General features: G+C 42.5%; 1 protein-coding gene and 1 long non-coding RNA gene across 3 annotated transcripts; both read right to left on the bottom strand.

Moving 5' to 3' along the window:
* Nucleotides 1–675: 675 nt before the first annotated feature.
* LOC121694035 (tubulin alpha chain-like) lies at nt 676–5,882 on the bottom strand. Of its 2 annotated transcripts, none has more exons than XM_042073950.1 (5): nt 5,754–5,882; nt 2,582–2,807; nt 2,044–2,192; nt 867–1,861; nt 676–821 (listed from the first exon to the last, which is right to left on the bottom strand). In XM_042073950.1, exons 1-4 carry the CDS (start codon nt 5,754–5,756, stop codon nt 887–889), a joined length of 1,353 nt encoding a protein of 450 aa, XP_041929884.1. In that variant the 5' UTR covers nt 5,757–5,882; the 3' UTR covers nt 676–821; nt 867–886. The 2 variants fall into 2 exon arrangements, with proteins under 2 accessions (XP_041929884.1, XP_041929891.1); XM_042073957.1 differs by having other exon boundaries at nt 676–813; nt 883–1,861.
* Nucleotides 5,883–9,809: 3,927 nt separating this feature from the next.
* Nucleotides 9,810–22,869, bottom strand: LOC121694654. The gene is made up of 3 exons (XR_006025863.1): nt 22,846–22,869; nt 22,120–22,121; nt 9,810–9,931 (listed from the first exon to the last, which is right to left on the bottom strand). It is a non-coding gene; the product is annotated as an uncharacterized LOC121694654 (long non-coding RNA).
* Between the last annotated feature and the right edge of the window lie 5,090 nt (nt 22,870–27,959).

The raw sequence follows: 27,959 nt of genomic DNA, 5'->3' as shown, positions 1-27,959 counted from the left end.
TGGCGCTGGAAATCACACATGTGGCTGTCGACTGACACACATGCACACACACGCACGTACGCATTAGCAACGGGGTGTGATGAATCCGCAGAGATTCACTGCATTAAAATAATTAACTGAAGGTGAGAGTGACACTGCGTTTCCTGGTTTACTAGTTTGTGTTTATCGGCGAGGTTTATGACTACCTCAACTTCTCCGTCTCGCTACACAACTATGAGCTGTTGTTGTAATCTACCTGCACATTCCAAACCCAATGGCAACAGACAACCTGCAAAAAAAGAACACGTGGAACTAAGTAAAATATTGTAGTGTTTATACCGTTGTACAGTAGTTGTCTTCGCTGTCAACTTGCGCAATCAATTCACACAGACAGCAGTCATTCCGGACTGCCCAGTGTCCCGAGACATCTGTATTCTACACGATACCGCCACCATGTGGTATGATTGTGGATTGTAGAGATTCAAATTACCAAACCTATTTTCGGGACAGCGTGTGAAGTGGACTTAATGAAATCAGCCCTGCCCACTCCTGCGCAGCTGTCATCTTTGATCAAAGTAGTTAAATATGAAACCACTGCAGAACGTTTCACTTTGTGCACCTGTGCTGGTGCTGTGAAACGACTCTCCTCTGCCCTACATCAGTAAAATGAGTTGGCCTACATGAATCACAAGGAAGAACCAGCAACAACAATATTTTATTGATAGGCATGTGCCCCATAAAATTTATTTGTTGAAAAATACATATGAAAATATTTATACTTAAAATATTTAAGTATGCCCAGCGACCCAAAGGGAAAGATATATCCTTGAAGAAAAGAAAAGATATATCCTTGAAGAAAAGAAAAGATATATCCTTGAAGAAAAGAAAAGATATATCCTTGAACATTCTAGTACTCCTCATACTCCTCGTCCTCCTCAAAGGAGTCGATGCCCACCTCCTCGTAATCCTTCTCCAGGGCGGCCATGTCTTCTCTGGCCTCGGAGAACTCGCCCTCCTCCATGCCCTCCCCCACATACCAGTGCACGAAGGCGCGCTTGGCGTACATCAGGTCGAACTTGTGGTCCAGCCGGGCCCAGGCCTCGGCGATGGCGGTGGTGTTGCTCAGCATGCACACGGCCCTCTGCACCTTGGCCAGGTCACCACCGGGCACCACAGTGGGGGGCTGGTAGTTGATGCCCACCTTGAAGCCAGTGGGGCACCAGTCCACGAACTGGATGCTTCTTTTGGTCTTGATGGCAGCGATGGCCACGTTGACGTCTTTGGGCACCACGTCGCCACGGTACAGCAGACAGCAGGCCATATATTTGCCGTGACGAGGGTCACACTTCACCATCTGGTTTTGAGGCTCGAAGCAGGCGTTGGTGATCTCAGCCACAGACAGCTGCTCGTGGTAGGCCTTCTCAGCAGAGATGACGGGAGCATAGGTGGCCAGAGGGAAGTGGATACGAGGGTAGGGCACCAAGTTGGTCTGGAACTCCGTCAGGTCCACATTCAGGGCTCCGTCAAACCTGAGGGAGGCCGTTATGGAGGAGACGATCTGGCTAATAAGACGGTTGAGGTTGGTGTATGATGGACGCTCGATATCGAGGTTCCTACGGCAGATGTCGTAGATGGCCTCATTGTCCACCATGAAGGCACAGTCAGAGTGCTCCAGGGTGGTGTGGGTGGTCAGGATGGAGTTGTAGGGCTCCACCACTGCAGTGGACACCTGGGGAGCTGGATAAATAGCGAACTCCAGCTTGGACTTCTTGCCGTAGTCGACGGAGAGACGCTCCATCAGCAGGGAGGTGAAACCAGAACCGGTGCCCCCACCAAAGCTGTGGAACACCAGGAAGCCCTGGAGACCCGTGCACTGGTCAGTCTAGTGAAAAAAAAACAGATTTTTATTTACTGCACTGAAATGAAAATTGACTCACATACCAATGACATTTTGAGGTAAAAGGGCGCTATGGGAACATTAACATTTCGAATACAGTTTGAAGACATTTAAACAATGAGTTTCTTACTTCTGAAGAACAAATCATGACCTTATTGTTCCCCTACCAGTTTGCGTATGCGGTCCAACACCGAGTCGATGACCTCTTTGCCAATGGTGTAGTGCCCGCGGGCGTAGTTGTTGGCAGCGTCCTCCTTTCCAGAGATGAGCTGCTCAGGATGGAAGAGCTGGCGATAGGTACCTGTCCGCACCTCATCTAAGGAAGTAAATGAACAAATGACTTTACTGCAATACTCTGGTCAGCAGCACTTTCTAATGCCAGATTATAAGTAGGGAGAAAGGTACGAAGCATATGAAGTTGGACAAATTTGATCTCTTTATAAACTACATACATGACTTATAACTTATCAGTTCTAAGAACAATTTTAATAACCAAATACTATGAGTTTGTAAGAAGTCTTACAGACATCTCTTTGTAGCATTTTTTTTCTATTTTTAAATATTTGTTTTCTCCATTTCAGATGAAAATCTATTTTGACTATTTGACCTAGGAATATTGTAGATTTCAGCGCCTTGAAACGACCCCATCCCCATCCAATATCTCTACAGATACGCATGGCAAAACTGATGCTCTGTGATGCTTACCGATAACAGTGGGCTCCAGATCCACAAAGATGGCCCGGGGCACGTATTTCCCCGAGCCAGTCTCGCTGAAGAAGGTGGTGAAGGAGTCGTCGTGGCCCCCTCCCCCAGACGTGCGGGTGGGCATGGTCCCGTCCGGCTGGATGCCGTGCTCCAGACAGTACAGCTCCCAGCAGGTGTTGCCCATCTGGACACCCGCCTGGCCTACGTGGATGGATATACACTCACGCTACAGAGAGAGAGAGAGAGAGAGAGAGAGAGAGAGAGGAGAGAGAGAGTGATTGAGAGAGAGAGAGAAGGAATTGTCTTAAACCCTTTTTCAGATTAGATGCAAATTAATATTACTGTTTACCGGAGTAGAGGCTCCATCTAGAGGTTGTTGCATTAATGGTTATGACAGGATACTCTTTTTTTCAGTTCAGGTTGATTTTTTTCAGATAACTCATAACACATAGCTATGTTTATTTCAGTTGTTTGATATTTATTGGTCTTACCAGTCTATGTGTGACTTTATGTTATATAGTGTGTGTGCGTGTGTGTGTGTGTCTCTTTCTCTGTGTGTGTGTGTGTGTTTGTGTGTGTGTGTGTGTGTGTTTGAATGTCTGAGTGGGCTCCTATGTTCCATTTACAAGCCCTGAGACTGTTTACTTAAAATCACACTGAACTCACACACACAGAAATACACAGACAAACTGGTGCTGGCTGGAATGGCCCCAGATGTGTTCCAGATGTTTCAATTCATATTTCTGCCCTTTTTGACGCAGCTTTGACATTTACACTCTGCAAATGCTGACAGAAATGGATGGCGTAGATCCCGTAGTACACATGGGGCATGGGCCCTGGTGTGTTACAGATTAAAAATACTGAACTAGTATCGTTTCAAGGCAACCCATACAGTAGGTACGTGTTTGGTAAATACTGAACTAGTATCGTTTCAAGGCAACCCAGGTACGCGTTTGGTAAATGCCATCTGGCCGTGGTTTCTCGTGTGACAGTCAAAACTATAGTGATAAGTGTTGAAAGTATGGTGTCTCAGACTACTGTGTTGTGTAAGTTACTGTTATCTTCAAAAATGTCAAAACAGAAACTATTTCCAGATACAGAAAGAGAAACACTTCCCTGGGTCCCTTCCCTTGCAGTAAAACTAAAGGGTGCTCAGCAAAATGGGTCTCTTGGTCATCAATGAAAAAAGAACAAAATAATTGAGGCACTATATGAAGTCAGTATTAAATAAAGCTTTTGATTTATTATTATTAGTACTATTTCTGTTTTCTTAAAGAAACTCAGTACATACTGGATATTTCATCATTAGCCTCATTAGACTATAGTGACATCGCAACAAGCACACATAGGACTACAGCAGTGGATCTGAAGAAGGCCTCACGGCCGTGCCGACAGTTCTCGGTGACCTCGAGAAACAGATCTATTTACTATCTATCTACGGAATTCTCCTTTAAGTTCATCACCAGAGGTCAGGTCAGCACCTCGTTAATAGTGTTTTGGTGTGCGTTACTCTTGGGCCACTCTGTAGTACACAGCTCCAAGCGTGGCCCTGGTCTGTGGCTGGTGTTGGTTTGGCTCCTGTTTGAGATGACTGTGTGAGATCTGTGTTCCTGGTCTTGCTGTGAGCCTGGTTTTGACAGTTATCATGTCACAACTGGGTGTACATTTCCACTACATTACACCATCCCTCTCTCATGAGCTATCAACAAACAGTGACTACGTGTCCCAACAGGTCTGTCAAGTGATGATGCAGTGCACACACATCATCAGGTGTCCCTTCCATGCTGCGCTAAGCTCTTATTAAATCTCAAACATACTGTATGCTATTACAAAACACTTGCCATAGGGGACAAAACACCGGGATCAGACTCATGACACTATTGGCCCCTCAAGACATAACTTTTTTTTTTTTTTTCAAATTTAATGCCTTCCACATAGGTACTATTTATATCAGTAACTGACTAATTACAGGATTTAAAAACAGGATTATAACATCTTAGAAGTTATGCCCCCCCCCCCATGTGTTTATGTGTGTACAACGTCAAATAGACTTTTCTGGAGCCTATTTTCTTGTTCCAGATCTATTGGGGTCAGTTTCATGGGATAGCCCCTGTGTCTCTTTCACAGTTACTCTAAACGTGGAGCACGTCTAAACATGGAGCACGTCTAAACGTGGAGCCCGCGTGTCTGACTGGCAGGTTTGTAATGGACATGCTAGACACTGAGCTATTTATACCCCTAAAACCCCCCTGCTGCCCAGCTCATGTGTCAAGACCTGTTCAAGAAAGGCCCAAACATCCATATGAACAAGACACCTGATTTACAGGTCAGTCTGTGCAGGGCACTCTCACTTACGGGATCAAGATTGTACGCCTATATATATTAGGAGATGATTTTCAAATTGTTTTCACAAAATAATTTGCATGTGGTTAGGTTACAGTCATGCAGGAATAATGCAATAGCAGTGCCCATGTATGTGCTGACAAACATACTGTGGAGAATTTGCTCTGAATTATGACACATGAGCATTAAGCAATGGCCTACTAGGAGTTAGCAGCAACATTAGTGGACAGGCCAGCTTTTAAAGAGAGTTTCTCAGAGTGTTATCCAACTCTGCTCAACACATTTCAAGAGTTGGCTTATTTTGTCTACTTGATGGAGGACTATATTCCCCATTTTCCTCTATAAAATAGTTAAATCTAGGGAAAAGATGGAAAGTCGTGGAGTGAGTCGAAGAGACACACCTTAAAACTGAACTCATTGGCACATAGTAGGAGTTGCCAAACCAGTGTCGACGCCTCTCCCTCTTCCTAGTCTTCTGCTGCTAAGTTGGCTGAAATGGACACTGTTGCACTTACTGTTACATTCTGGCACTTTTTTAATTACAGACGTTTGTAACATATTTCAAGTGGTAAAAAGGTCTTCTTAAATAAAACGCACGGGCACTCAGTTCAAACTGTAGGCAGATAATGTCGGTATTTTGACAGATAATGTGCATAGGTTGGAGAGTAGCTTACCAATAGGCTGCCTCGATAACTCGTAGGCTACAGAAAGGCCTAACTGTTTTTCTATAGCCTACTCTGTATCAATCAAAGCCTATTACGCTCCATGGTGAAACCGTTCCATTAAAACCTAAGCTTAAATGTTAGTCGATAGTGAAAAGGAAACTTACCATGTTGACTGTTCTCCGGGGGAATATGAAAAGGAAAATATGTGTTAATAATGAAGGCTGAGCGAGCCTAAAAATCTCTCACAGTGTCCGTCAAGGTGGTCTCTGTAAGAGAGTAATGGAAAAATTGAGCCAAAAAAACTATTTATATTCTTCAGGGCGGGGCTGTGTGCTTTCTGACACTGCAGTAGCAGCGAGTGGGCGTGAGCGCGGTTACCGACAGGGTTGTGCGAGCAGGTAGGCACAAAGTCGTCACCATATGCGAAGAGTATATCTTAGTATGTCTTAGTTTGTGCTGAAGTTCATAAATAAAAGCAATTGAATTCGAAGTCTAACCCATGCGTACTCACGGTCCAACTGTAGTTTAATTTGAATTAGTATAGGCCTACACCTCTGCCTAGCAAGGCACAAGCGTTTAACCTATATTTATCTCTTTCTGTCTCTATTCTGTCTCTATTCTCTATTATGCAGTAGGCTAACGTGTTCTTTTTGTTCTCTGCTGATCTTTAAAACCAGACCTGTCCATAAGACAATACAGTGGACTTGATAGGCTGCTAACAACAATGGATGCTTCTAATCAGTGTTGTAATGTAACGGAGTACAAATACTTCGTTACTGTACTTAAGTAGAAATTTCAGATGTCTGTACTTTACTTCGCTATTAAATTTATGTCAACTTTCACTTTTACTCCACTACATTTCCTAGATAAAATATATACTTTTACTCCGTTATATTTCCACTAAGCATCTTCGTTACTCGTTACTAAAACATAAAATTAGAAGAAATGTGTGCGACTGCAATAAGGGAGGTTTGGCGAATCACTGCTCCTAGATTGCATTATGCACGCTCCGCACGCTGTGCGCTCTATTTCAGCGCTTGTTTGTTGCTAAAGGAGGAGGACGCACAACTGAAACCGCCATGGAAGCATGAGCACCTACTGGAGGATCTCCCATTATCATAGACGACCACCCCAACGATAGTGGTGAACTCTGTGAACAGGGTAGTGGTGAAGATAACGTCATACACCCGTATTTGAAAGAAATGTTTCTGTACATTGGCAGCTTTCTGTGAAGCCCTGTGAAAGGCTATTTAGTATAGCAGGACTTGTCTTCAGTCCAAGAAGAGTAAGACTGAATCAGGCCCAGGGTGGGTAATCGGAAGAATCGGGAGAATTCCTGGTGGCCGCTTCACTTTTGGGCTGGTCGAGGAAAAAAATATTGACATTTGTCACGTTAGTCTATCTTTTCAGTAGAACATGCTCAGCATTCTGTGCATGACACCAATGCAATGCCTCTGCATGGGTTGTAGCCTACGTGAGGGAGTTCTCCCCTCCCAAAAAGAGTTGGTTGGGTCCATATAGCCCGTCTTTTCCAAAAAGTTTGCTCAGATACGGATAGCCGAGCCTGTGTTATAAGGTAACTGGCTTTCATGTTAACTGGCTGGACTGTTTACTTTGCCTCTGGAGTTAACGTAACCGCCCCCTTCTCTTGTGTGTTCAGCTGATGATTTAGCCTCCAATACCTGACCGCAGATTCGTCTGTTTAACTGAAGTTCAAATAGGCATGTTTGTGATGCTCCACTTTGTTGTTTAATAAAGCTTTACAATACGATGTGTCGGCGTTGGAAGTGTCAGGTTGTCTGTAGTAGGCTAGGCTACATGCGCTGGACCATGAATATGCCACCAAATAAATAAAACTAAATAAACTCCACGTGGGTCTCGAACCACTACTAAATTAAACTGCTTGCATGATAACCTCACATTTACCTGCTTGCGCCACTAACCAAGTTGACACAGCCTAGAGAAATTGGCCATACTTATTTACTAGGCCTACAAGTAAAATAGGTCATCTAGTATGTTATTGTGTTTGTAGCAGGTTAACACAGTGGATCATGGTAACTGGCTACTATGTTATCTTGCTGCATTGCCCAAGCCATTTAGACCTTCAAAGTATAGCCTAGGCTTAATTACGTTTCACTGACTGCTGGTCAGGCTGCCCGCGGCCACCTAGTCTATCTTCAGCCTAAATTGAGGAAGCATTGCTGGTCTAAAAATGTATAAATTTAAAAAACTGTGAATGGCGAGGATTGAACCCGTAAGCTAGACTAAAAAGAGCCTCATCAACGCATCAATCTATTGCGCCACATACATTTTATCACTTGGTGAGAAATACATTATTAAAATATATATAAATCCAATACACCTCAAACCTATGTTAACATGTCAAAACACGAACGTAAATAGCCTAGGCCTACGTGTATCTTGTGATATTTGATATTACATCTCTTTTGTGATATGTACAATTTTGTGTAAAATGAAGACACATTAGACTTCTCCTGAACATTGTGCGTTTCAATGCGTGTTTCACGTTCGTTGTGATATGCATCAGGTTAATATGCAGATTATAGTTCTAGTTTTGTCATTCGAGTTCGAAACTTTTTTATTTATTTTATTTATTTGCTGGCATTCATAATAAGACACTTCACGTAGAGGCGGCCTGGCAGCAATCAGTGAAACGTTTGTAAACTTAACCATGATAGGCTACTTTGAAGGCTTAGGTAAACAGCTTGGGCAACATTGCAAGATAACATAGTAGCCAGTCACCATAATCCGCTGTGTTAACCTGCTAAACACAATAACATAGTTGACCTCATTTAGTAGGCCTAGTACATATTACCAATTTCACTGGGAAGTGTCAACTGGTTAGTGGCCCAAGCAGGTTGGTGTCAGATTATCATGCAAGCAGTTTAAGTTAGTAGTGGTTCGAGACCCACATGGAGTTTATTTGGTTTTATTTATTTGGTGGCATATTCATGGTCCAGCGCATGAAGCCTAGCCTACTACAGACAACCTGACACTTCCAACGCCAACACATCGTGTTGTAAAGCTTTATTAAACAACAAAGTGGAGCGTCACAAACATTTCTATTTGAACTTGAGTTAAACAGACAAGCGACCAGGTATCGGGGGCTAAATCATCAGCTTAACACACCTGCAAAAGAAGGGGGCGGTTACGTTAACTCTAGAGGCAAAGTAAACAGTCCAGCCAACATGAAAGCCAGTTACCGTATAACACCGGCCCTACAGACACAAACGTCAGGAAGGATGGATGGTAGAAAGAGGCCAGAAGAGACTGAGCAGCAGATCAACTAGTCGACCACTGAAAATGAGCCCGAAATTAGTGATGAGGAGGCCATGACTACAGGGACAAGTAGAGAGGATAAATTAAAGTTATTTAATGTAAGAAAGAGCAATTACCCTACATGATAAATATGCCTTGTTTGTTCAGAAGAGGGTGTAGTAAAGGAGTAGGCTAAATCACCAAACAACAATATAGCCTACCCATGCAAAAAACATGTACCTAAATATTAGTTCAATATGCCTCTTTGTGGAAGCGTGGGATAGGCTACATTTCAAAGGCTTTCTTTCTTTCTTTCTTTCTGTTTTTGTTAACTTGTGGAATAGTGGAATATTTTTGGTTGACTTCTCAGTTGAAGTGAATTATTATATAACCTTTACTGTACACATTTGTTGAACCATGGTACTAATAAAAACTACAGGATAGTAAGAGCTGAAATGTTGCTTCATTTATCCAATTTCCACCACTATGGAAAACGTTGGCCGGTCTTGGGCCTGGCACTGAATTCTGTCAACTTTGACACCTTTTCAGTTTCAACTATGACTGGCATATTAGTAGCTGCTGGACATAGGACAAGGACAGGCTGGTGAGACGCGGGGTTTTTAAAACCGGACCGCCGTTTCCTTCCTTATTTTTTGCGTTCGCGGAGAGGTTGCCACTTCCTAAAAGGACATTGTTTTGGTTTGCTCGGACATTTAGTTATTCCACGGTCTTGACTTATTGGACAATATACTGGACAAATTGTTTTGTGGGTTGTTTTGTGCAGAGGCGATTCTAGAGTCTGGGGGCCCCAAGCAAAAATTCCAAGGGGGCCCTACCGACAAGTTTTATAACCATTATGTTATATCAGCATTAGGTTATATTATATTATGTTAAATAATAAAAATACAAAAAACGTAGGCCTATTATAAAAATTCTTATATTTTGTAATGTAGGCCCTATCTCACAAAATATAATTTTGAGTGCATGGTGTATGCACTTATAATGATTCTCTACATATTTTTACTGCATTGCCATGAAAAAAGTAGAAGCAAAAAAGGGGTTTCTTTGTTGAACAAATTGGGATGCAATGTGAGCCTTGAATTGGATGCCATGCAGGAATTTGCTAGGATTTCAAAACCGGATTATGAACATGCTTTGCCACAAAAACAGACAACAATTCGTTAAAGTGGGGTAAGTCCAGCTATATGAAGTTATTATTTTGCTGTCACTTTGTCTGTTTTATAACCCAGAAGGATGTACTTGATATGATAGCTCTGTGTCTCCTCTTTCATCTGACGTGCGTGGCTATCCGATCACGGGTCCGCGAGTAATTCAAACGAGAGTAATGGGTGTGCAGCGTTGGTTTGTGTACATGACGTTATTATTTTGCAGTTACTTCGTCTGTTTTTATAAGCCAAAAGGATCGATATTCATGGTACCAATGGATAGCCCTGTGTCTCCTCTTTCATCTGATATGCTTGCCATATCTATGCGATCACGGGTTTGCGAGTAATTCAAACGAGAGTAATGGGTGAGCAGGTGAACGCAGAGAAGTATAGACTGTATGATGCAATTTGATTTAATTTCATGATTTTCCTTTATTTTCATACTTGATCGTACAGACAAGTGCGCAGTCTCGTTGGAAAGCCCCACTTCTGCTCTGTCACGCAATAAAAGTATATATCGCTGCAATGAACAGTTCCGGAGCAATGTAACAAAGAAGAAAGGGTCTATTTTTGACGCATTTTGCGTCAATCGGGTTCTAACAAATTAACGCGTATGCTTGGTCCTTACTGCATCGCGATTAACATGTTATGGCTGACAGCCCTAATACAAACATAACGTTAACCATCTCCTTGCTTAACTAGTTGTAACTGCCGCTAGCTAGCTGAAGTTTACTGTCGTATAGATGTAGCAAACCATGTTCAATCTTTCTGCCAATTAAAATTAGCCTATACTAGCCTATAACTTCATTGAGTAGGCTAAATGCCAAAATCCGATGTTGATCCGTCATCACTGCACCCTCGATTGACGTTTACCACAGTTGCCTAAATATGTGCGGATTCTTTGAACTTTTTTGAACACAGATCCGCTGTTTATAAGGCCATATAGGGCCTATATATGCACGTACTGTTTGTACAACAAGGCAGGAGCACGCAAAATACATCATTCAATCTCTATGGACGAAATTCTCGCTTGACCCACAGGCAAACGCGCTGAGACCAGGTCGGTTTTGTGGATATTTTGGGGGGTTGCTGACTCGATGCGCTAACTTTGTTTTGTTTATGAGTGAATGAATGGAGCGGGCCTACTGTATATTCCCGCCGGTACAATAATTCTATAAAGCACGGAGGTTTAACGTTTGTGCCCTTGTGTTATTCAACCATGTTTGGTAAAACGTCCTGGGGTTATTGCTAGGACGATCCATGTTTTTTTATTTTTTGGTTATTTAACGCATGTCCACTACTTTGATTGCCAGCAAGTGTAATGGAATAGTCGCCCCGCACTTTTTGATGCGTATTGTAGCCCTTGCTTTCGAAAGCATTAGAGAGCGTTTGTTACAAACTTAAGAGAATTGTGTCTGAAAAGTCCTAAGAATGTGATTTTGATTTGATGAGTGAGATTAAGAAGATATGGGAACCCTGAATATGCTTTATGCTTTACTATAAGAAAGCCAAAATAAAGTTCACAAAAGTTCAAAATAAAACCGCTTGCTTTTTACTTTTTACTTTTACTTCAAATACTTAAGTACATTAAATATCAGAAAATTACTTTTGATACTTAAGTAGCCTACAGTATATCAGATACTTTAAGACTTTTACTTAAGTAATATTCTAAAAGGTAACTTTCACTTCTACCAAAGTGTTTTTCTAGTACGATAATTTTACTCAAGTATTGCTTTCTAGTACTTTATACAACACTGCTTCTACTAATGTACTGACCAACAATAGCAGGCTATAATGTAGATGCCTACCAGTTGACTGCATTGTGGAACAACAGCACTCCGCTGCCATCTAGTGTCAAACGTGATATCAGGCCGCCATAATGCTAATACTTGCCATCACTAGCTGTCGGGAGTTATGCTAGGTGGGAAGGGGAAAAAAACAAGACTAGACGAAGGTGACCAGATTTAAGAGACACAATTCGGGGACATTTTCAGTGCAGAAAGTGTAAATACCTCCAAAACATGATTTTATAAACTTAAAACAGGGACACTTCCTAGTGATGGGGACGAGACCGCCTATGCCGAGTCCGAGTCAAGACCGAGTCTTTGAAGGGTCGAGACCGAGTCTGTTGGTTTTCAAATACAGTCGAGTCCGAGTCAAGACCGAGTCTTTGAGGAAGCAAGTCCGAGTCGAGACCGAGTCCTTTAGGAGTCGAGACCGAGTCGAGACCAAGACCATAAAAAAATGTCAGTTTTAATATTCATAATTTAATATCACCCCAGTTAATAATCAACAGTTAGGCCTACAGACTAAGCTAGATTGGGAATTGTTTAGAGGAGCAGTCTTAACGTCTTAATATGGACTATGCTGACCTACAGACACTCACCGGCAGCAGAGCCATAGAGATAAATAAACGGCTCTGACGGCAGTATCTTTGCATTGCACCATGGGATGTCATTTTCAAATAATGCCGGTCAACATTGCATTTTATTATTATTGTTGTTATGTGTTGTCTGTTTTTTTATATGAACATAAAAAATGCGTTGGTCTCGAGGACTCGGTCTGAAATTACGAGTCCTTCTCCTCCCACTGTGGTCCGAGACCGAGTCAAGACAGAGTCTTTGAAGGAACGAGTCCGAGACGAGACCGAGAAAGCAGAAATTGGTCTCGAGACCGGACTCGAGTACTACATCACTAACACTTCCCTTGCCATTCATAAAGCATATCTTAGCATATCTCATAAAGCATATCTTACATTAGTTCTCCTAAATTGCAAGGGAAGTGATTAACAAAGTTTTCTTCTCTGAAAGTAACTGAGATCAAGAACATTTGTTTGAAAATCAGATGTAACAAACAGGTATCAGTCAGACACCTCAGCCTCTTACACCAGACGATTTTCACAAGATTTGGGGAAGATCTTTATAAGACTGTAGTCGTTTGAGGAAAGCTAGAGTGAGAGGTTTAGATTCTCCAGCAAGAAGGAAGTGCTGAACTCACATTTTGAAACAAATTGTTATTTGTCAAACTTATTGGCATCAAAGCACATTTATATTCACATTCATCAAAATTGTGATGAAATTGTGCTATGTTGCATTTAAAGTTGTGGTTCTGATATTTTCTATGAAACGTATTTGATACTGATCCGATAAACAAGACTGTTAATACTGCCATTAGCTGTGGAGGAGATGGGACAGGAACTCATCTACATCACTGGAGTGTTCATGCAAACTCTACTTTACTGGGCATCTGATAATGTGGATCAGACACCACAGCTCACATGACCTCTCTCTCTCTCTCTCTCTCTCTCTGCTGATTCTTACTGGAGCTTTTGCTTAAACATGTTTGCTTCTTTACTGTCCAGCCTTATTGGTTTTACAAAGAGAATGCAGTAAGTCATTAATTAAACTTTGATTTTCATATTGAGTTTTGGATGTGTAGGGGATTGGAAAGGAATGTCACTTTCTGCCAGTCAGACAGTCCACTGCATATGGCGCGAGATAATTATTAACTTCTGTAATGTACAGATTGCCAAAAAAGAGTGACAAAAAATCACCATCACATTAGGTGAATATGGTGAAGCACAGAATGCTTCCTGACCACAAAAAGGGGAGTGTTTGTGCCTTTTGTTCATTGCAAAGGACACAAAAACAGATACTTCTGGTAAGATTAAACCACTAGCTTGTGTATCTATTGACCAAGTCTAAGCCATGATGTGTCTCATCTGCAACAGCTTCCACTACACACTCAACACCTCCCATTTTCTGATAAACGACACCACATACATCTCTCACCAGAAAGTCAGTCACTGTGTAAATATTCACATATAATACTGTTTAAATACTCACATATGATTAATAACTAGTATACCAAACTGGTTATCTTAGTCTACTTGTTATGAATCTCAGTAGTCTGAGTATTACTGGTTATAAGTCTATTTGTTACAGAGCTTTGTCTGTCTCTGCTCTTATAGAGCTGTATTAGCCCTGTTGAACTCTGTTCTGACCTCCGGCCTTGCTGCTATAAGACACTTTTTAATGGAAATGAGGAACAATCTGTTGGACTGACTGCGTTGTCTAAACCAAAGTGCCACCTGATACACATGACAGGGGGCAAGATAAATGTGTCAGTTTATGTGTTGCATGTGTATTATCAGCGTTGTTAACCTTCCTGCATCTACAGTGTGACCTGAAACAGAACAAAACATGATTTGGTAACACTTTACAGTATACAGTATACCTATAGGCTAAGGGTACATGAATTATGTCATGATTTGGTAACACTTTACAGTATACAGTATACCTATAGGCTAAGGGTACATGAATTATGTCATGATTTGGTAACACTTTACAGTATACAGTATACCTATAGGCTAAGGGGACATGAATTATGTGATGATTAGGTAACACTGTACAGTAGGCTAAGGGTACATGAATTATGTCATGATTTGGTAACACTTTACAGTATACAGTATACCTATAGGCTAAGGGGACATGAATTATGTGATGATGTATTACTTCATCCCTTCACCCCATCTTATGAATAATCAGGAATTGGCATGAATGCATAGTATCTCATTGTGACCTCATACATGAACAACACGACAGCTAAAGCATTAGGTAAGGTGGGTACATCATTAGGAATAATTATTTATTAAGCATTATCTTATTTTATACAACAAGATATTATGAGAGACAAATTCATGGAAGAGGCCTTCAACATCAATAATTCAGTATGTAGTAATTTCTGTCTATGCAAAACAAATACTTAGTCACGAATGCTAGGCCTGTTGCAACAGGTGGATGAAGAAAAGGTTAAATAACTGAAGTGCTGTCTAGGGGCGATTCTAGGATCAGACCTTTGGGGGGGCTCAGCCCCCAACAGGGGCGTCACTAGACATCCAGCTACACTGGGGCAGAAGACCGGGAATACGGGGGTGTGCTCCCCCATAAGAAAATGTTGTATATTGTTGTATATTTTAACGTTTAAATTTATCAATCTGGTACACTTTGAAAAGAAATTCAGTGGTCAGAATTGATTATTTGTATCTATGGATAGAGATATTGGTGCTGTAGCCTAAACTATTTTGCTCTTCAGATTTTAACCATGCACACACAGGTGGAATAGTTAATGATGATTCTGCAATAAGTTTACAACCACAAAACATAATTGTTGAATTTCACAGTTCAGAAATGGTCAATAATAGTGTAGCATCTCACAAGAGACCAGAGTTCAGTTAACGGGTTTATTCACACAAAAGCACAAAGTGCAGGCATAGAACACAGCGGGCCGTGTCAGGCCCAGAACCGAACAGAGCGAGAACTTCCTCAACCCAATCCCTATATCCCCCGGGGGTCCGCCCCTTCTCCCAGGCTGCCAATCATCAGCGTGACCAAGGCTAAACATAGCTGATTGACAGCCAGTCGCTACAATAGTTTTCAATAGGAGTATTTCAGCACTCCATGAAATTATGCAGTAGTGGTCATCTGTGTTGTTTAGCTAGTTAACATAATATAAGCTAATTATTTTGGCTCTATTCTATATGTGCTTTCAGGACCGTCTGGGACACAGCAGTTCAGTACTGGGGCACGTGTCCCAGTAAAGGATTCTGGCCCCTAATGAGCAGCTGACAGCAGTGGATCTCACACCAAGAAGTGGCAGTGCTTCAGCACCCCCCAAAATAGCCTAGCGCCGCCTCTGGTGCTGCCCAATCAGAAACCTTTAAGAGTCCCTCCCACCTGAATGAGTAAATGAACCTGAGAGACTTTTTGCTGTTCAGTTGCAATACAGGATATGATAGTTCTTGTAGACAAAACAGTATAAATTAGTGGTGTTTTGTCTTACAACAGTTAGAAAGACTGGGAGCCTGAGTTGGAATGTTGTGCTGACATAGCAGGATTAATTTCAGTCAGGATTCTGGTTCAGACTGTCACAAGTTTTCAGAACAGTGAAAGTGAAAGTAGAGATTGTAAAACAGTAAACAGTGTAGAACAACTAAAACCTTTAGAGAAAATGGCTTCCATGTCTTTCTCAGAAGAGGATTTCTCCTGTCCTGTGTGCTGTGATATCTTCAAGGAACCTGTCATTCTGACCTGCACTCACAGCATCTGTAAAGCCTGTCTGAAGACATTCTGGGAGACCAAAGGATCCAGAGAATGTCCAATCTGCAGGAGAAGATCCTCCAAAGATGAGCCTCCATGTAACTTGCTTCTGAAGAACCTGTGTGAGACGTTCCTACAGAAGAGAAGTCCTCAAGAACCATTCTGCAGTCTGCACCGTTCAGAACTCAAGCTCTTCTGTGAAGATGACAAACAGCTTGTGGCAAACTTCAGGATGATGTTGTCCTTGTGGGAGGCGACGGGTGTAGAGGATGGGGCTGAGGGGACGCATCCCTGTGGGGTGCCAGTGTTGGTGATGATGCTGGCTGAGGTCTTATTGTCAATCCTGACAGACTGAGGCCTGCCAGTCAAGAAGTCTAGGAGCCACAGAGGGTGGGGTGCAAGCCAAGTGTAAGCAGTTTGTGGGTGAGTTTGTGGGGGATGACTGTGTTGAAGGCCGAGCTGTAGTCAACAAAGAGTATCCTGACGTAGGAGTCTTTGTTTTCCAGGTGGGAGAGGGAATAATGGAGTGCAGCAGTGATGGCGTCTGAGGTGGATCTGTTGGGCCAGTATGCGTATTGCAGGGGGTCCAGTGTGTCTGGTATGCTGCTCTGAATGTGGGCCATCACCACTCTCACAAAACACTTTGTGATGATCGGAGTGAGTGCTATAATCATTCAGACAGGTGGGTGGACTTTTCTTGGGGAGAGGAACAATGGTTGTGGTCCCGATGTTATCAACGCAGGTGCTAATGTACCCAGTCACATACTCAGCATAATCCTGTATGCTGACAGAGGAGTCCTCCAGAGTGGCTGCAGCTTTGAAAACATCCCAGTCTGCCTGGGCAAAACAGTCCTGCAGGATACTCTCAGACTCTGGGGTCCAGAGTTTGTTTTAGTCTCGGTCTGTAAGCCGGGTACATGAAGAGGGATATGTGGTCTGAGTGACCGGAGTGGGGGCGGGTGCGGCCTTGTATGCGCGTATGTTATTGTAAACATGGTCCACTGTGTTGTTGTCTCGGGTAGGAATGTCCATGTGCTGAGAGTATTTGGGGAGTACAGTCTGTAGATTGCACTGGTTTAAGTCGCCGGCGACAGTAAAAACAGCATTAGGATGAGCAGTCTCTAACCCGCTGATGACGACATGGAGTTCACTGAGCACTGCCGGGGAGTTGGCTCGCGGTGGGATGTAAACAGCGGACAAAAACACTGCAGTAAATTCCCTTGCTAGATAATAGGGATGGCATTTCAGTAGTAAAACCTCCAGACCTGGCGAACAGTGCATATGGACAGTCTGTACATCTCCACATGATGAGTTGTTAATAAACACGCACACACCTCCCCTTTGCCCTTACCGGAAGCTGCGGTCCAGTCCCCTCGATGTATGGAGTGAGTCTGTAGCAGGATGTTGTTGCAACTTCTTTGATGATGATATGAATGCTGGGTTAAAGGAGAATTCCGGTGTGATATTGACCTAAAGTGTGTTGAAACATGATACCGAGTGTGAACGTATGTCTCATAGCTCACCTCAGCTTGTCCCCTGCACTCAGAAATCTGGCGCTAGTTAGCCAATGCTACCAACACAGTGTTTCGTTGTGGTGCCTCGGGCATCGGCCTAGCCATGCAAATAAATCACTGTTTTACACCATTTACGAGGCTCAAAGTAGCTCCATACTTCATTGGTAGACTTCCGAGGGCCTTGCCATTTAAAACGAGACATAGAGAACTTTGAAAAAGCACTGGTAGTTTATTTACAAGACGATTTATACAGACAGTACCTTAAGGAATTTTACCGTTCGACGCCATCTTGAATTTAGTCACGATAAGTCGAGCGACGAGTAAGAAAGAACAGGTATGATAAGGGTCAGATAATTATAATAATTCAGTGGAAATGCATCGATTCAGTTGCTTCCGTAGCAGCAACTGGAATCCATGCATTTTCACAGAATTATTTACCCGCTGCAGCGGAGTGTTTTTGTATGTGCACAATGGAGCTGTTTTTTAGCACACGGGGACAGCTGCTTGGGCTAGTGACAGGTTGAATATGTCAGTCCAAATGTCAGTCAGCTGTACAACTCAGGGCTTGAGGATGCGTATGGAGATGCCATGTAACGCTAATGTAGAGGTGTGTGTCCATATGTATAATATATGTCTAATGTGGGTGTCCTTCAGCATCCAGGAGTGAGGAGAACGCAGGGCTGAGGGGCTCGGAGAGGCAGCTGGAGCTGGCCGTGGCCTGGAACCGTGTGGACATTACTGAGAGCAAGATCTTCACAAAAGAGAGCCAGTGGCAGGTTGGCATTCACCACAGTTGGCAATAAGGCCTTTTGCAGTGCCTGAAGCATCTCTAGAGGAGTGCCTGTTAAACACTATTTAAATTTCACCATTATTACTTGAAGATACCTTTCAGTCTTTTAGCCTTAAACATTTGCATTATGTTTCAACCCAAGTCTATGTTTAAATTAACACTTTGAATGCTGCGCTGTTTTCGGAAGCTTTGGCCCAAAGTGCCAGCAATCTAGATCACTCTTGAAGATTTTTGTAGAGCCACAGCGTATTCTGTCATAGCTATGGACACATACTATGACTCGTTTGAAAGGTGAGACTTTAAGCTCTCAGTAGGTACAAACCATTTATTTCTACACGCCTCTGTTCCTGAGAAATCCCAAGCTAAAAAGTGGCTAGTTTTCATCAAAATTCCTGTTTTATAAAATATTTTTGGCGCTGTTTGAGCCAGTCACTCTTCTGATACTTACATTTCTGGGTCAAAGGACTTGTGTAAGATCAATATAGTTTTCTGTTAGATAGATAGATAGATATATACTTTACTATAGATATTTTATTGATCCCCAAGGGGAAATTCAAGGTCTCAGTAGCATACAGACATCACACACAACATGCACTTACAGCAGAAATAGTAAAGTATATACATATAACACAACTCCACTGTACAATAGAGACAGTAGAAGATAAGAAAAACAAAAAACTAAATACTCAATATACTATATAAATAAAAAAAAAGTGTGCTTAAGGATGATCAAGCATGAGGCGCTTGCAGTGACAGGGCCGGGACTGGGCCTGTGATTCTGTGTGCATGGTAAGGTGCTCAAGAGAGTGAGTGTCATGGTGAAGGTGCAAAAAGCAGTCCAACAGTAGTCCACAGTGCACCAGTGCAAGAATAAGGTCTAGAGACCAGCATAAATAAATATGGACAAATAAGAGAGTAATGTATAATGTAGACAAGGTAGTATAAAAAACTAGACTGCATTTCCGAAAGTGTGCTTGCCCTGGTCCGGTCACCAACGTGAGCAGACAGTGGCATACGCTATGCTGAACCTGGCTTGATCCAGGCATTGTAACAGTGCCTTTCAGTGTTGGAGCAGTGGCAATATCTCAAAAGCTCTAGTAGAGGGCTATTCAACTATTGGCTTGCGGGGTGATTGCGGTTCGTTGGATTTCACCTGTGGCCTGCCTTCGAATTTAGCTTCTATGACTAAGATGAAATCAATAAAATAAAATGACAGCAGTGATTGACTGCAAAAATAAATAATGTCATGCGTCTTGCGCCTCTCAAACTGGGCTATCAGGTAACCTACAGAAGAATTGAAATTATGAAATATGACCAAGGCATTAAAATGCTGCTTGCTTGTCAGGATACTTTTTCCACTGATTTATTTAAAAAATATATGAGCTATGAGTGTGAATGTTATCAGAGGCGATTCTAGAGTCTGTGAGGCCCCAAGCAAAAAATCCAAGGGGGCCCTACCGACAAGTGTTTTCACCATTATGTGATATCACCATTAGGTTATGTTAAATAATAAAAATACAAAAAGCGTTTTATAAAAATTCTTATATTTTGACATGTATCTCACCACTGCAAGCTGGCAGCTCGACTTGCCTTACATGTGTGTGTGAAGCAGACTGTCCTGAATCTGGCAATATCATTGCCATGGTGGAGGGATTCTCTGGGGCTGAGCAATTTACAGACATATGTGGTGTGCGCCTTGCAGAAATAAATGCCTTTTTTTTTATTTAGTGATGAAAAATGACCTTTCTGTGCTCCATATCTGTGACACGAACTGATCTGACCTGACTTGGACCGAGTTTGCATGTTAGCCTGTGTGTGCCTAGGCCCTATGGTGTAATTTTTACTGCATTGCCATGAACAAAGTAGAGGAAAAAAAGGGGTTTCTTTGTTGAACATTGGGATGCAATGTGAGCCTTGAATTGGATGCCATGCAGAAATTTGCTAGGATCTCAAAACCGGATTATGAACATGCTTTGCCATAGAGAAACATACAATAGTTGGATTATAAACATGCTTTGCCACAAAAACAGACAGAAACGTGGGGTAAGTCCAGCTATATGAAGTTACTATTTTGCCGTCACTTCATCTGTTTTTATAAGCCAGATACATATACATGATGCCAATGGATAGCCCTGTGTCTCCTCTTTCATCTGATATGCTTGCCATATCCTCACTCCTGCCTTTCCTATCCAAAGGCATTGAACGAGCAGTCTCCAAACAGGTCTCTGACTTCCTTTCACAGAACAACCTTCTGGATCCAAATCAGTCTGGGTTCAAAAGCGGCCACTCTACTGAAACGGCTCTGCTGTCTGTAACAGAAGCCTTAAAAGAAGCCAGGGCGACCGCTCGGTCATCAGTACTCATTCTGCTTGACTTATCGGCTGCCTTTGACACGGTTAATCACCGCATCCTTCTCTCTATACTCGCTAACATGGGAATCTCCGGTTCTGCTCTCTCCTGGTTTGAATCCTACCTCACAGGATGCTCGTTTAACGTATCATGGCTTGGTCAGCTATCTGCACCTCACCATCTCACCACAGGGGTCCCCCAGGGCTCAGTGCTGGGCCCCCTCCTCTTTGCTATCTACACCACCTCCTTGGGACAGATTATCCGTTCGCATGGCTTCTCATACCACTGCTATGCAGACGACACACAGCTCTATCTGTCCTTTCCACCTGATGACCCCTTGGTTTCAGCACGGATCTCGGATTGCCTCTCAGACATAGCTACATGGATGAAGGCACACCACCTCCAGCTGAACCTCTCAAAGACTGAACTGCTGGTCCTCCCAGATAAACCTACCATACACCACGACATCAACATCAAATTTGACTCCCTGTCTGTTTCACCTACCAGGACTGCAAGAAATCTAGGAGTTGTTCTCGACAACCAACTAAACTTCTCAGATCATGTTGCCTCAGTCACCCGGTCATGCCGTTTCGCACTCTACAACATACGGAAAATCAGGACTTACTTGACTCAAGATGCTACCCAACTTCTGGTTCAGGCAATAGTCATCTCACGACTCGACTACTGCAATGCCCTCCTGACAGGTCTCCCAGCCTGCGCAGTGAAACCACTTCAGATGATCCAGAACGCGGCGGCACGCCTGGTCTACAACCAACCCAAAAGGCTACACTGGCTACCTATGGCGGCCCGCATCAAATTCAAGGCTCTAACACTTGCCTACAAAGTAGTCTCCGGTTCTGCTCCCACCTACTTGAATGCCCTCATACAGACATACGCTACCTCCAGACCGCTGCGCTCCTCAGACGAACGACGTCTAGCTCTACCACCGGTACACTCAAGCCAATCCAAACTTTTCTCATCTGTTGTTCCTCGTTGGTGGAACACACTGCCAGTTCCTACAAGGGCAGGGACATCCTTCTCCATTTTCAAAAAACTCCTGAAGACCCAGCTCTTTAGAGAACATCTCCTCTCATAGCAACACTTACAACAAGTCTTACTGATCCTAGCACTCACCAGCCGTCTTAAACTGACAAGTAACTGTTAAAAACAGCACTCACTGATGCACTTATTCTTACTGTACTCTAATGTTTTTAAATTGTCCTAAAATTGTTGAGAATTGCTCTAAAACTTAAACTGTTTACCAAATTTACCAGTTGCTTTGGCTAAAAAAGCGTCAGCCAAATGGAATGTAATCTATGCCAGTGATTTTCAACCACTGTTCCTTGGCACACCAGTGTGCCGTGAGAGATCATCAGGTGTGCCATGGGAAATTGTCCAATTTCACTTAATTGGTCCAAAAACTTTAGTTGTTGCAAATAGTAGGCTAGGATATGCCATTGTTGAGCATCTGTGCCTGCAATGTAGTGACTTGCTAAGTAAATACTCTTTCATGTCCGTGGGTGACTAATAGCGCAATAATGGCCTTGTTAATCAAGTGATGCACACGAGAACTGGTGGTGAAAAATAGATATTGGAAAGCTAGATAACGCATTGGGCTCCAGAACATACGTAAATAGCGATGCCATCATGGGGGCAACAATTAGTGGAGGCCAATGGAGAAACAGGTGTCTCTGATTGGAAATCAGACAGGTGTCTCTGATTGTCAGCTAGTGTTGCCCAGAGCGTGTAGGTGCTTGCCTCCAGCAATATGATGGCTGCGTTCATGTAGCCTATGCCACTTAATAGGCTAGAACTCGACGGACAGTCCGGTATAGCTTTCTAATATGGATGAAAAGACGTAGGGCCTAAAACAGCAAATCAGGCTAAACATAAATAAATAGGCCTCCTTGAAAAGAGAAAATGCCGACTCTGAACTGAACTGTAAACAAATGAGAGACTAAATTGTCATTATTTTTACAATATTAGGCCACAGTGTGTAATTCTGTGAAAAAATGTACCGTGGCTCAAAAAGGTTGAAAAACACTGATCTATGCGATCACGAGTAATTCAAACGAGAGTAATGGGTGGACGCAGAGAAGTATAGACTGTAAATATGATGCAATTTGATTTAATTTCATGTTTTTTTTATTTTCATACTTGATCGTACATATAAGTGCGTGGTCTCGTTGGAAAGACCCACTTCTGCTCTGTCACGCCATAGAGGTTTCATCTTGCTGCGATGAACAGTTCCGGAGCAATGTAACAAAGAAGAAAGGGTGTGTTTTTTGACGCACTTTGTGTCAATTGGGTTCTAAAAAATTAACGCGTATGCTTGGTCCTTACTGCATCACAATTAGCATGTTATGGCTGACAGCCCTAATACAAACATAACGTTAACCATCTCCTTGCTTAACTAGTTGTAACTGTCGCTAGCTAGCTGAAATTTACTGTCGTATAGATGTAGCAAACCATGTTCAATCTTTCTGCCAATTAACATTAGCCTACTATAACTTCATTGAGTAGGCTAAATGCCAAACTCCGATGTTAGGCCATAGCATAGGGCCTACATATGTACAGATGTAATGTTTGTACAACAGGACAGGAACACGCAAAATACATCATTCAATCTCTATGGACGAAATTCTCCGGCAAACGTGAGTCGGGGGCCCCCTAGCAGCTCAGGGCTCCAAGCAGTTGCTTGCCTTGCCTGTTGACAAGGTGCGCCTCTGAATGTTATATATTCCATCCCCTAATTCTGTTTTACTGGTTTATTTGACATAATCTATATGGATTTGCTCTATAAAGACCTTGTGTCTGTTTGGGATAGTTTTGAGAGCCTGGGATTGTTTTGAGAGCCTATTGATGTATCTCAGAATAAAGGAATACTTCATATTACTCTAAACCACCTTCTGTAAATCAACTGTATACTACTGTCTACATTGCACTATATTTCTTGACCTGTCTCTGTATATTTCATTACTTTTCTATATTTTGCATCACATTGCATGCATGTATCACAGCTAAGATCTTTGGTTGCTATAGATAGATAGATAGATAGATAGATAGATAGATAGATACATACATACATACATACATACATACATACATACATGATCCCCAGGGGAAATTCAAGGTCTCAGTAGCAAACAGACATCGCACACACATTCACTAATAGCAGAAAAAAGTAATTAAAAGTATATAATATAAAATACACAACTAAGCAATAAGGACAGTAGAAGATAAAGAATATACTATACTAAAATACAAATTATACTAAATAACACTTAATCTAAATAAATTCTAACAGTATCCACATAGTGGGTGATTAATCAAGAGTCGCTTGCAATGACTGAGGCAGGGACTGAGCCTGTGATTCTCTGTGCATAGTAAGGTAAGGTAAGGTGCTCTGTGTGAGTGAGTGTCATGGTGATGGTGCAAATGAGTAAGTCCAACAGTGCAAGAATAAAGTCTAGAGACCAGCATAAAATAAATATGGACATATCAGCGAGTAGGCAAGGTAATATAAGAAAAATATATAGAAAAAACTCTCTCTCTCTCTCTATAATTCTGCTCCTCGTCTTCGTCGGTAACGTCTGTGTCGCTATCGCCCTCTTGCAAGTGACTTGGCCTATCACCCACTCCGCTCGGCCCGTTGTGGAGATGGAACAGTGTTCAGTCACTCTTTCTAATGTCTTGGACCTGGTGTGTGGTCGTAGGGAGTAGATTTAGAATGGGACGCTAAGGACTAGTCCTAATCAACATTTTAAGATGACAAAACTGTCCCCACCAATATTTTAGTGAACTCATTTGTGCTGCTGATCATTCCGACAGCCAGCACGACAGTACAAGAAACGTCGTCATTTGATTGGCTGAAAAACCGAGGGGGAGGGAGAGGGGTTATCGGACACGCACGTACACACACAGAGTGTCAAAGCACTGGCAGTCAAGTGAGCGTGTGTGTGTCAACGACAACGGTAAGGTACCAGGGCTGTCTGCCAATACATACCCCATAAAAGGCCAGAGTAAAACATTTTGATATTCCATTTGCCCTTCAGCATGTACATGGTCTCCCCTGATTGTGTGGTGATTCTGGTCTCCCCTGATTGTCGTGGTCAGAGTCATCTTGTCTTAGTAGAAAGGACTCATCCAGCGTTGTCTGGCGAAAAAAAACCTAGCGAGACCTGGCGAGACTGCCACCTAGTGATAAACCCTCCACAGCTAGGAGCACAGAGATGAGCATGAGATTGCATTCTCTCTGTCCCCTCCACAGCTAGGAGCACAGAGAGTGAAGGGGATGAGCATGAGATTGACAGAGTGAACATGAGACAGAGGGCCAGAGAGGAGACAGTAGCACTTCCACGCCCAAACGTCCTTGTGCGAACCCTCCCTTCTCATCGTCTTGCACTCACAAATTAACTTTTTCTTTGCTTTTGCTTTTAATCGCTTTACAGATGGAGAGAGATACTTTTGTCAAACACACATACACACACACACGCTCCCATATTCAAACAGACTTATGTTTATGTTGGCTCATTGCGTTATTTTTTCTTTTTCCAATGTCCAAATTTCCGTCAAGGATTCCCGGGACACTGAAAGACCGGGGTAGACGAAACTTGGTGAGCATGTAACCCCATATGGATAGCATGGAACCATCATTTTTCGTTTTGATCTGTAGCCCCCCCACTGGACTGGACCCCCGAAAGGAGGGTAGGGCAGACACCGTTTTCTGTGAATATCTCGAGAACCGTAAGGTTTAGGAGGACCATTTTTTTTGTATGTTGATCTCAAGGGGCCATGTCAACCCATTCCATAATCACTCAGTTCATGTATAGCGCCACCTAGTTAAACACAAAAAAGTAAAAATGAGGTGTTGTAAGGTATCTGTGACCTAACATAGTCAAAACTGCACGAAATTGGAAGTGTAGGATCATTATGACACCCTCTGAATACACGCCAAGTTTCGTGGAATTCCGTTAATGGGGGGCCACACAATAAATTAATTCATGTTACTATACACCAACTGGCCTGTAGGTGGCCGGAGACAGTTTTCTGTGAATATCTCGAGAACCGTAGGGCCTAGGACAGGGGTGGGCAAACTGCGGCCCGTGGGCCGGATCCGGCCCGCCAAGCACTTTCATCCGGGCCCGCTGAGCATTTCATTTAGTTATCAGGCTGCTCGCTATTTTTTTCCTGCGATAGAGACGACGTTGGTTAGCTTTACTGCGAACTGCTTTTCACTCTCCTTAGATAACGTTTACAACGTCAATGTCAAAACATCATGTTAAATAGAGATGACATCATGTTAAACTAAGTTAACTCTTAGTTATCTCCTTTGCAGCAGATCTAACGTGAACATTATGCAATCCATTTAATTGGGAACGCGTCTGCACTCACAAGAGGGAGAGAGAGCCGCAGGTTCCAGCTGGCTTGTGATTGTTGATAATTGATATCTCCTTATAAGAAAGTTTTAAAAGGAAATCATGAAGGCAACAGTAGTTCCCACTACTGACCATTTATAAACTGTGAGAGGGCCCAGCCGTAGGTACAGCACAAGCCATAGCGGAGCAGGCAGAAGATCATTGAGAAATAAACGTGAATTAAAGCGACTGTCTTAAAGCGATAGTGCACAATTTATACATTTGTTAAACAGCATAAAATTAGCAGTATTTTTAAGCAATTAATATTTTAAAACAAATATTTTTAATACTAAATTATAGGCTATACATTTTTTTATGTGCCGTGGGGGGGTCGGGGTGGTTGTTGTGCGTCCCGCCGGCCAATTTTCAAAACCCAATGTGGCCCTTGAGCCAAAAAGTTTGCCCACCCCTGGCCTAGGAGGTCCACATTTTTTTGTATGTTGGTCTTAAGGGGGCATGTCAACCCATCCCATTACCACTTATTTCATGTATAGCGCCACCTAGTTAAAAATTAAAAAGCAAAAAATTAGGTGTTTTCATCACAATATCTCTGGCTGACATGGTCAAAACTGCACGAAATTGAAAGTGTAGGATCATTATGACACCGTACCATTAGTGACCGTACACCAACAAGTATTCCCGGGACACTGAAAGACCGGGGTACACGAAACTTGGTGGGCATGTAACCCCACATGAATAGCATGGAACCATCGTTTTTTGTTTTGATCTATAGCCCCCCCGCTGTACTGGACCCCCCGAAAGGTACAGCACGTTTATGTTTATGTTTATGTGTGTGGGTGTGTGCGTGTGTGTGTGTGCGTGCTTGTGTGTTTGCCTGCGTATGTGTGTTTGTGCATGTGCATGTGCATGCATGCGTACATATGTCTACTGTACTGAAAATGATCATATTTTCATAAATGTGATCTCACAGAGGTAAATGGCAAATATGAACCATAAATTATGTCTATATCAATAATTAATTGAGTAATTGAGCTAAAGTAGTCAAAGAGTGGAGTGCACGCACATCTGCTGGGCATACGGCTTAGCCAACATTATTTTTCAATTGAGCTAACATTGGCTGTGTAACAAAAATATGAACACCTTACAAGGGTTAATCATTATAACACGGTGACATGATGTGTTAACTTGCTAGAATCATAATGACATCAGCTGACGTCTTTTCATCCTATAAGTCAATGGCGCAATTGGTTAGAAGGCTTAATTTAGTAGCGGGTTCAATACCCACGAGGAGTTAATGTTAGGAAGTGCCTACTTTTTGGTGTCATATTCATGGTCCAGTGCATGTAAGCCTACTACAGACAATTTTGACATTTAAATATGTCATATATTATGTGGCATATTTGGAATTGGTTCTCTCCATCCCAGAAAGTGGCAAATCTGCAAGCGACAAAAGGCCATCACTGAACTGAAACACCTGAACCGACGACGCATAGGGCAGTTGTTTACCACCCTTCCTCAGAGATCGAAAAGTAAATGTACCCCTTACTTTTTCGACTTCCCCCCCTTAATCAAGGAATCACTGAATTAACACTTTAAAATAAAGATATACTTAAATTGTCCTTAATTACGAATAAAGGGAACCTCTCACTTGACACCTTAAATGTAGAATAAGGGCATTTTAAGGTACATGTTTTACAAATTACAAATGAAGGGCCACTTAATATAAATGTAGTGGTTTAGGTATGTTTTCAGGGGTAATTTAAAGTACATTTGAGTTCATCATGTTTTGTAGTGGT

Source organism: Alosa sapidissima, chromosome 2, assembly GCF_018492685.1.
Source record: "Alosa sapidissima isolate fAloSap1 chromosome 2, fAloSap1.pri, whole genome shotgun sequence".
NCBI lineage: Eukaryota > Metazoa > Chordata > Actinopteri > Clupeiformes > Clupeidae > Alosa > Alosa sapidissima.
The sequence above is the reverse complement of the archived record's forward strand: the minus strand, read 5'-3'. Positions and strand labels throughout refer to the sequence as shown.

Excerpts from the sequence above, each read along its gene's own strand:
- LOC121694035 (XM_042073950.1), bottom strand. Across the intron at positions 2,193-2,581 it reads TCTGGAGCCCACTGTTATCG|ATGAGGTGCGGACAGGTACC; the intron begins GTAAGCATCACA and ends TTACTTCCTTAG. Across the intron at positions 1,862-2,043 it reads TGGACCGCATACGCAAACTG|ACTGACCAGTGCACGGGTCT; the intron begins GTAGGGGAACAA and ends TTTTTTCACTAG.